Here is a 10,800-nt window from a genome sequence, read left to right on the forward strand (position 1 = left end):
AGACTTAGCATTTTTCCTGAACTTGAATTGTAGCCTGGTGCTTCCCTAATAAACCCCATAATCTGTGAGTTCTGTGTGGCCACTGCAGTGAATTATTGAACCCAGGAGAGAGGTTGTGGGTGCTTTGGGAGGAACGGTTGGTGAAAGGGCTGCAGGGAGGCAGCATGTCTGGCCTTGCAAGAATAGGCCTTAGGCTATTGATGGTGATCCTGTCTTCCCCTTGTGTGGTTGAAGGGGGTCCTCCTCGCTGTTTTTGCAGTTGGTGTCAGAAGTGGGATTCATTGCAGTGGCTCCAGGCTCATAGAAGCATGAGACTTTGTAAAAGAAAGAAGTAAGGGACCTGAGAAGTGAAACTTTAGATTCTTAGATGGTTACTTTGTTTGGTGTTACCTCTTAAAGGAGATAATTGATCCAGCGACTAGGGCTTTTGGTTACACCCTGCCAAAGGCCCAAGGCCATATGCATAGAATGGGATGGTTATCAAGGTGAAGAGATGAACCTGGAATATCTTTAAAAGTATTATGTGTTTATCTGAATGTACTATGGTTATTGAATGTTCTCTCTCTTGCTTGTTCATTAGAAATGATAATGGGATATGGCTAACAGAGTGTGTAAGTCAACCTTCAGCCAATACTTGATTGGATATGTTAAAAGGGGAAATAGAATTTGCCCAGAAGAAGCACAGGCTTTTGTTTCAAACCCTATGTGTAGAGCATAGGGGGTTTAGGTAGAAAACCTGAGCCCCACCCAGCACTACTGAGGGAACAGAAGATTTGCATTTGAATAAGGACCTAAAGAGGAGAGAATAATGACTGTTTGGCTTTGAATTTGAGCAAGCAGACTGGTTTTGGGTGCATCGAGACAGGAAAGTCATGGTCCATGAGAGAAATCCCTTCCAGGACTGAAAGTTAAAGGAAGCCAGTAGTAAACTTGTATGTTACTCACTTGTGACCACCTGGGCCCACCTGAGTGGAAATGGGGGAAGTGCAGCAAAGAAGAAATGGGCTGAGTTTGGTAGTCTTTGACCTAGGCCACATAGACTGGGGATGAGAGAAAGGGCTGGCTGGTCTGAAGTGCAATGAGTTGTGAGCTTACAGGCATTGAGACAGTCTCTGAGGACTGAAGATGTGAGAGAAGGTGCTGGCTAGTCTGAAGTGAAGGAAAGAGTGTAACTCCCAAACTTGGCAGCTGGTACCCATGACCTAGCTGGGATGGCTAGGGCTGAGCTGACCAGAATCTGACCAAACAAAGAGGAAGACATTTGACACTAAGCTGGTGTTAAGTTGCTGCAATTTGATGACTTGCACTGGGCTGGACTTTGCTTGTTTACAGATGAAGATGCCTGAAGTTTCCAAGCAGAACAGAAGATTCTCCAGATAGAAAGGACCACGCTTGTCTCCTCAGAGTACTGGTTTGATGGGGATGGGCAAATTAGAAATTGGCTATTTAAAATGGGAGAAGATAAAGGCATTGAGTGGCTGGATTACACACTTTCATGGGTGTGGTTATTCGTAAACTGATGGTGAAGGGGATGTTAATTTTTGAAGTACAAAAGGGATGGGACAATGGCTAGAAATGCCATGGGGTGGCCTGCGGTGTAGTAAATTACTTAGTGTGGCTTTTCTACCCATAAGTCTTTGTAAACTCCATGGTGGAATTTGCCATGAGCAACTGAGGAGCTCCTGATTGCTAAAGTTGTCCATCTGGGGTATTTCTGTTGGGAGTGGCACTAAACAATGTTCTGGGAGGTTCCCTGCTCTCTCTCAGGTGTTCAGAATTCTGATGTTATGATTGGTTGGTTTGGCCACTCTGCTGGGCTCAAAAGGAGGCCTCCCAGAGGCAGAAGTCTCTCTCTGACGGCTGGCTGAGGAAGACGTGCAGCTGAAAGAGACACACGCTTTGGGAAAGAGATGCAAGGGACAAGCATTGCTGAGTGAGACACCGAGGGACACTTACTGTTGGGAGAGAGATTGTTAGGAGAGAGACTGTGGGTTGGGAGAGAGACTGAGCAATATGGATTACACCTCAACATAAAGAAAACAACAATCCCCATAACTGGATCAATAAGCAGCATCATGATACATGGAGAAAATATTGAAGTTGTCAAAAATTTCATACTACTTGGTTCCACAATCAACACCAGTAGTCAAGACATCAGATGACATATTGCATTGGGCAAATCTGTTGCAAAAGACCTCTTTCAAGTGCTGAAGAGCAAAGATGTGTTTGAAGACTAAAATGAACCCAATCCAAGCCATGGTATTTTCAATCGCCTCATATGTGTGTGAGAGCTGAACAACGAATGAGGAAGACCAAAGCAGAATTGATGCTTTTGAGTTGTGGTGCTGGTGAAGAATACTGAAAGTACCATGGACTGATAAAAGATCTAACAAATCTGTCCTGGAGGAAGTGTGCTGCTGGAATGCTCCTTGGAAGCGAGAATGGCCAGAATTTGTCTCACGTACTTTGCTCATGTTGTCAGAAGGGACCACTCCCTGGACAAAGATATCATGCTTGGTAAAGTAGAGGGTCAATGAAAAAGAGAAAGGCCCTCAACAAGATGGTTTGACACAGTGGCTACAAGTATGGGCTCAGGTATAGCAAGGATTATGATGCTGACACAGGATCGGGCAATGTTTCGTTCCGTTGTACATAGGGTCGCTATGAGTCACATAACAACAACATATTATAGTAAGACTAACCTATTAGTATTATTGCATTATTAATTATGAAAAAATTATGAATAATTTTCCTAAGTAAAAATAGAAGTCCTTAGTATGCATTGAGTTGCCTGGTTTTAGTGCTACCTCATCATAACTGAAGGAGCTCTGAAGTCCTATTAGGTAAGGAATTTGGCTGCTAATTCTTGGAGGTTCAAACCCACCAGTTGCTCTGTGGGTGAAAGATGAGGCAGTCTGCTTCCATAATGATTTATAGCCTTGGAAAGCCTATTAGGCAGTTCTACTTTGTCTTATAGTGTCGCTATGAGTCAGAATCAACTCGATGGAAGTGGATTTGTTTTGGAATTATAACTTGGAAACATCTCAAGTATGTTTATGCAAAGGAGAAGAGAGTGGTATGGAGCTGGAAAGGAGGGGAGCTCTAAAATCCCACCTACCCTCAAGGTTCTATGTGGGAAAGGGAAAAAAATCAGAAAAATTAAATTCTACTGGGGAAAGCTTACATTTATGACAGAAGGAAGAGAAATTTACTATACAGGTGCTGCATATATTTTCCTCTTCTGCCCTAATCTTAATCTGGTCTACAGAAAATACCAATGTAAATTATGCCAAAATAAAGATGCTGCTGCTGCGAGCTTTAATGGAATCTCAGAAAATCAGGATAAAAAACGGTGCAATGCAGTCAAAGGTAAGAAGAGGGTTGAGAGGTTATCAAGGCAAAACAAGCCAACATAAGCTTTGGCTTGGATTATCTGCCTTGGATGACCCCAAAGTTCTAAACTCGAAGTAAGCCATGAGGATCCTTATGTCCTCTAAACCCCTCTCACAGAGGAGATGTGAAAGGGGAAAGCTGCCACTCTAGCAAGGTTGCTTTTAAGGAAAGTCTTATACAGCATGGAGGAACCACAAGGATTTTATTTTTAAATTTCTAGTTTTAGCCATGTACACCTACTGACAGTAGTACTACAAACGCAGAAAATGAGAAATACCCAATTCCACATTAGGGCCTGACCCTGGAGGCTTCAGGAGCAGTCATGTTGTGAGACCACTCATTTTGTACTAATGCCCTCCAGGTAATTATTCTTTAACCAGCAGTCTTTAGTGCCGGGGATTCCAGCATGTCCCCCACGCCTCAGAACTTTACCTGACTCCAGCATGTCCCCCACGCCTCAGGGCTTTACCTCCCCTCCAGGTAATTATTCTTTAACCAGGAGTCTTTAGTGCCGGGGATTCCAGCACGTCCCCCACGCCTCAGAACTTTACCTGACTCCAGCATGTCCCCCACGTCTCAGGGCTTTACCTCCCCTCCAGGTAATTATTCTTTAACCAGGAGTCATTAGTGCCAGGGACTCCAGCACGTCCCCCATGCCTCAGGGCTTTACCTCAAACCCCCTCCCCTCCTTTTCTACCCCCTAGCAACAACCAATCATTTGTACCCCTTCGCCTTGGTGTTACTCCACCCTGTATTTTTCCTATAAAAATGTAATAGTAGGAGAGCACGGGGTCTTTTGCCCAAACCGCTGTGTCGGTATAAGCGGAGACCCTAGCTCCAGCTAGCTAATAAACTTTCCTTTTGCTTTTGCATTATCATGTCAGTGGTAGCTTCCTCACACCGACACTCCTTTCAAGACCTGAGTCCAACAATGTGAGGCTCGAGAAGATTGACTGATTATCTGAGAGTGCCTGAGAGTCAATAGAGCACAGTGCATTAATAAATAGAGCATTATTTCAATCACCACCATCCTACCAAAGTTGAGAATTTCTATTTTGGCTCCTTTACTTGCTGTAAATTAGTTAAACTATTTAAAACTCATTTTCTTCTCAGTAAAATCAGAATAATAATCAAGCCCTATTTTTGTCCTAGGCTTATGTGAAAGTAGTTTGCTGTCTTAGGTCTGTTCCAGGAGTAGAAGCCCCTGGCTGACTCTCAGGAGATCAGTCTAGAGCTGATTCCCTCAGAGGTTCTGCAACACAGGCTCCAGTGCTGCTGCCACTACCCCTGGTGCCCTTCTCTTTGTTCCTGTCCCTCTATACCATGATGTGGCTCTATGTTGCTCCCTTATGTTATGGTGTTCATCGCTCACAGAGTTCATCACCACTGTAGTCAAGCTCAGAGGAACTAGGTGGATGGATTTCACATTTCACAGCAATCCCCATGCACTGTCACACACTGAACAGCTAATCACTGCCTTGCAGTGTCCACAGAAGAGACAATAAAACAGCTGAATGGCTCAGAGTGCTGGTCCGAGAAGAACACAAATCTGAGTAGGAGTCATTCTTTACCAGAACCTGGGGTTTACCATTTAAATAATTAATATAATAGGATTTATGCCAGAGAGTTATTGGAAGAGTAAAAAAATAAATAAATAAAAATACATTCAAGCACTTTTGAGCACCGCCTACAGGCTTACTGTTGTAAGCACTGGAGATACCATAGTTAACAGAGCAGACACGATCCCTTGCCCATAGGAAGCTTACATTTTTTCAGTGTGTGGGCAATAGACAATAAACAAGTAAATAACTATACAACATAATATCAGATAGCACAGAGTTCTATGATTTAAAGATAAAGGGTGATGTGGTAGAGTAGATAGAATTTGGGGAAGAGTAACATTACTAGGTGGTCAGGGAAGGACTGAGATTTAAGAGTCCTGTCAACCATCCCAAAGTAGGAAGAGCTACAGAAGTCAGTCATCTTTTCTAAATGGTCCTGTCTTGTTTTACAGGACCTTGTTGTTGTTGTTATGTGCCATCGAGTCAGACCCGACTCATAGTGACCCCTCCTTGGGTTTCCGAGGAAGTATCACTATGGAAGTAGATTGCCCCATCTTCCTTCCAAGGAATGGCTGATGGGTTTGAACCACCAACCTTCTGGTTAGCAGTCAAGTGCCTTAGGCACTATGCTACCAGAGCTCCTAATTCATCTAATCCTCTCATTTTACTGATGTGAATATGCAGGCCCAGAGAGAACAAGGGTATACAGCTCAAAGGTGAGAACCCAAGCATCCTTGCCCCACATCATACTCCTTCTTCTGTACCATAGTGCTTCAATTCCTATCATGCCATCCTGTAGGCCCTTCTCACTGGAACTCAGTTATACCTTACATACTTACCTGTATGTGCATTCCAAACACAGCCTGGCAAATCTTTTACATTATCTCTAGAATTTCACTGCATCTAGTATGCTTGTTTCATTTCCCCACAATGAAAATGCAGATATCTATGGGAGAAGGACTTGGTATGATCTTACCCTCTGACCACTGTGCACACATACATCTCATTTCTCCTTTTGAAATTTGTGGAAGTGTGGAAAGAAAGCAAGTTCTGACATTCTCCTTTCCTTTTCTCTAGCCAAGGCTTCCACTTCCTTCCAGTCCTTCACTTTTACTTGTTTATTTATTTTTGAGTCCCTAGATGGTGTAAAGGAGCTCTGGTAGTGTAGTGCCTAAGGCACTTGATTGCTCACCAGAAGGCTGGCGGTTCAAACCCACCAGCCACTCCTTGGAAGGAAGGTTGGGCAATCCTACTTCCGTAGTGATACTGCCTTGGAAACCCAAGGAGGGGTCGCTATGAGTTGGGCCGACTCGACAGCAAACAACAACAACAACAACAACAAAGATGGTGTAAAGGAGCTCTGGTACATAGTGCTGAAGGCACTTAACTGTTAACCAGAAGGCTGATGGTTCAAACCCACCAGCCACTCCTGGGAAAGAAGGTTGGGCAATCTCCTTCCATAGTGATACTGCTGCGGCAACCCAAGAAGGGGTCACTATGAGTTGGGTCCGACTTGACGGCACATAACAATAACAGATGGTGTAAACGGTTAACACCCTAGACTGCTAATCAGAAGGCTGCCATTTTAAATTCACTCAGAGGTGTCTTGCAAGAAAGTCCTGGCAATCTGCTTCTGAAAAGTGAGCCACTGAAAATCCTACGGAGCACAGTTCTACACATGCATGGAGTTGCCAGGAGTTGCAAAGACTTTATGGTATTTCTTTTTTTCCACATTTTTCAAGAACACAGGTTTTCTAAGAGGAGGAAGAGAAGTTCAAGAATCAGCTCATTCCACCTACCATAAAAACTCATAAAAAGAAAAACACCTCAATGCTATCAAGTCAGATCCAACTCATAGTGACCCCTCCTTGGGTTTCCGAGGCAGTATCACTATTGAAGCCCACCCTTCCTTCCAAGGAGTGGTTGGTGGGTTTGAACCACCAGCTTTCTGGTTAGTGGTCAAATGCCTTCAGCACTATGCCACCAGAGGTCCTATGTGACTCTGGATTATTTACTTTCCCTTGGTTTTGTCATCCATAAAATGGGGTAACAAAATGCCCATCTCAGAGAGTAGTGATGAGGATGAACTGAGATAACCACATTAAGCACTTAACATGCTTGACATAAACTAATTGTTCCAACTAACATACACATAACATACACTTCTTTTATGAAGTAATACTGTTATCTTATTTGACAGGTGAGAAAAGGAAAACACAGATGGGGCTCATAACCTGCTCAGCATCACTCAGGTGAAAGAGCTGAGATTACGTCAGTATGAAATATGCTTGTTAAAGTGGTGATAGAGAGTAAACATTCAATAAATTGTAGATATTTATATTATTAGCCCAAAGCACTTATGACTCTGCTCTATACACAATGGATGTTCTGTAAATGTCAACCAGATTATTTGTCTTGGTGGAAAAATTAGAAATACCCCCAGTCCCCAAAGGTTTCCATTCTTCAGCTAATCCATTCCCCAGTAACTGATTTGTCATTTTATTATGCTAGCCCCTGAGCAAAAGTGAGAGTATGCATTCACATCTTGGCATTGTTTATATTCTCTCTCCTAAAGCCTAGTCCTTTAAAAATACAATCATAGTTATTTATAACAGAACTACTTTATGACTTGTTTGCCCTCTAAATTCCCTGTGCTCTTTAGGAGAGGCTGCCGACAGTCAGTGAGGCCTTGTTTTAGTTCCTGTGCTGGATGGTGATTAACTGCCGCAGAGAGGAAGAAAGCAAGACAGCATAGAGGAGAGGGAAGGGAGATGGCTCTTATTCAAGAGGTGGAGACCAGACTCCTGTCAGAGGAAGGGGACTTAGGCTTGGCTTGTCAGTTAGACAGCAGTACCAGGTACTGGATAACCAGGCAGCCTCATCTAAGCTGGAGAATTACCAATTTTAAAAGGCTGAATGTATAGACAGTTGGCAGTGGTGGGGTCCTCAGAGCCACTGCTTCTTTGAAGTTTCATGAATTTGCTTGCTGTAAATCAGCAACAATTTATGGTTACCAGTCTCCAGACACAAACCCTTCTTCCCATAAATATGGTTTATCATCCTGTCATTGCTACAATGAGAGGAGTCTGCTTCCCTTGATGTGATCCACTGCCCCAGGGTAAAGCTGAAACTAAGGAAATGTTCCTAGACCGTTAGACCTGGAAGGAAGCTTAAAAGTGGAGTATTTGTCAGTATGAAAGCTGGGAACCACCTGGACCTGAATTCCCCTGGGCTGCTTGGTAGAATTGCATGGCCTGTGTCCTCCCCTGTATCCACATACATGTACCAGAAGCCTTGGACTGTGTGCCAAGTGATCTCCATCTTATTTCCCAGGTTATCTGCATGCCCAGTGGCACCTGAGAGGCACAGATATAGAGAACCACAATCAAGTGAATTACAGATAAATAAATACACCAAACCAAACTCACTACCATTGAGTCAGATCTGACTCATAAGAGACCCCTCCTTGGGTTTCCAAGGCAATATCACTACAGAAGTAGATTGCCCAAACTTCCTTAGAGACTCTTAAATTTGCTTCTCCCACAGGAGAGCTAAATACATTAGTGCTTTGTTTGGGCTTTTGACTCTCAAATAAATGCTTGAAAAAAACAAAAATAACAGCAACAAAAAGTAACCCCTACATCATGTTCCCTCTGGATTCATGGAAACTTAAAAAAAAAAAAAAATCCTTATGTATCCATATCTTATAAATCCATATCTGTATATGGGGGCTCTATTTATTCAAGACTTAACTGAAACAGAGGCAAAGGATTTTGGTAGAGCTAAGTTTTTATTGTCCTTAAATCAAGAGAAATCAAATTTGAAGGATATAACAAATTATAATATAATAGAGATCTCAAAGAATAAGAGGCAGATAAAATGCAGTAACGATATTTGTTGGTTTGTGACTTCTAGCTGGTTGGTCAAGAAATTTTTTTTTTAATCTCTTTTTTTACTATATAACTATTAAGTGTCAGTAGGTATGATGGTGGAGGAGGTGGTGTGTGTGGCGTCACAAGGCCAGTTTTTATACTATCTGGTTTCCCTGTAACGGGTCTCTGGGGTAGAGGTGGGGGGTTGCACAGATTAGTCTAATGAGATTCCATTGTCATTTTCTGTGTACCTTGGGCTCAGTTCCCTCCTATGACACATTAGACAATCTTCAAGTGACGGGATTGTTGGTCTCTCCCTCTTTGGCAACTGGCAGGAGTTCACTGGAGTGGGCTGAAGAACACAGCTGGGTGTGTTGCATGTGAACATGGCCAGAGCCACTCTTAAGGCTGTGGCCTCAGGTAGCCCTCACTCACCTTGGACTTCTCCTGATGCAGCTCAATCTGAATGTCAGTGAGCTTGGTTCTGAGGTCTTCATTGGCAGCTTGAAGGGCAACAATGAGTGCCTCGGGCTTCTCGCCCTTGTTTCGCCCTTTCTTGGACATTGTTCCTTTCTAAATGGAGTCTGTTGGTTTGTAATTCCTTTCAAACAGGTGCTGCCATGTTACTGTTTCTTATCCTGGATTGTGATGTATCAGCATCTACTGCGTAGTGCTCCTTGGTAAGGTCTCCTCAACTGCTGACTTGGAAGCCCTGAGAAGAAGCAGAGGCAGAGGTTATTGTTTTGGCAACAACTTGGGGGTATTGACAGTTGGTGCACTCCAGACTAAGCTGCCTTCAACAGCCTACCATAAGTGACTTCCTGTCTCTTTTGCCTCTTTTGCAATTTTCCCATGAATTTAGAATGATCTTTGCAAAAGGGCAGTCTGAGCATATCCTTCAATGATCTGTTTAAACTCCTACAAGGACCTATGAGTAAATCTTTCATGTTTGGGAGAGCTCTTTACACCCAAATTTGCACACTCTTCCATCTGTATTGTCTCCATTTCACTCACTGATATTCTAGACATAGGGAACACCTTTAATTTTCATATTCATTTTCTCTTGCCATACAGACTTTGCCTACTCTATTCATTTTCTCCATCTCCTATGCCCTTCCTCCATACGCTGCCACACATAAAATTTAATTTGATGAACTTCTATAAATCCTTCAGATTTCAGCTTACATATCAGCTGAGACACATCATCTAGGTTCTTACCTGTCTGTATTATTTAATTCCACCTCTCATCAGTCAGTATGTCATATTGTAATGGCTTGAGTATTGCTTTGATGCTGGAAGCTATGCCACTGGTATTTCAATACCAGCAGGGTCACCCATGGTCCACAGGTTTCAGTGGAGCTTCCAGACTAAGACAGACTAGGGAGAAGAAGGTGCTGGCCTATTTAAAAAAAAAAAAAAAAAAAACAACTGGCTATTGGAAGTCTTATGGCTAGAAGTGGAATATTGAGATTATCACAGATGAAAAAGATGAGACCCTCTGGTTGGAAGGCACTCAAAATATAGCTGGAGAAGAGCTGACTTCTCAAGAAAGAATTGACCTTAATGACCTGGATGGAGTAAAGCTTTTAGGACCTTTATTTGCTGGTGTGGAATAACACAAAATGAGAAGCTAGCTGCAAACATCCATTAAATGGAATGGGGAATATAAGAAGAATGAATCTAGAAAAACTGAAAGTTCTCAAAAATGAAGTAGAATGAATAAAGTTCAATATCCTAGGTATTTGAGAGCTGAAATGGACTGTTTTTGGCCATTTTTAATTGGAGGTGCATATAGTCTACTCTGTCAGGAATGACAAATTGAAGAGGAGTGGCGTTACATTCATCATCAAAATGAACATTTCAAAATCTTCCTGAAGAATAATGTTGCCATCGATAGGATAATATCCATATGCATATAAGGAAGACCACTAATTAGGACTATCATTCAAATTTACACACCAACTACTAAACCC

At 42.6% G+C, this 10,800-nt stretch overlaps 1 protein-coding gene across 1 annotated transcript in view; it reads right to left on the bottom strand.

The window, feature by feature from the left end:
- The window catches only part of JAKMIP2 (janus kinase and microtubule interacting protein 2), an 85,795-nt gene extending 76,404 nt beyond the window's left edge, over positions 1-9,391 (bottom strand). Inside the window, exon 1 of the mRNA XM_007949133.2 lies at positions 9,263-9,391. Coding sequence (XP_007947324.1) covers positions 9,263-9,391 — 129 coding nt within the window. The remainder of the gene's footprint in view (positions 1-9,262) is intronic.
- Between the last annotated feature and the right edge of the window lie 1,409 nt (positions 9,392-10,800).

This window comes from Orycteropus afer, unplaced genomic scaffold (genome assembly GCF_000298275.1).
Source record: "Orycteropus afer afer isolate SDZICR_OR568_19922 unplaced genomic scaffold, OryAfe1.0 scaffold00238, whole genome shotgun sequence".
NCBI classification, from domain to species: domain Eukaryota; kingdom Metazoa; phylum Chordata; class Mammalia; order Tubulidentata; family Orycteropodidae; genus Orycteropus; species Orycteropus afer.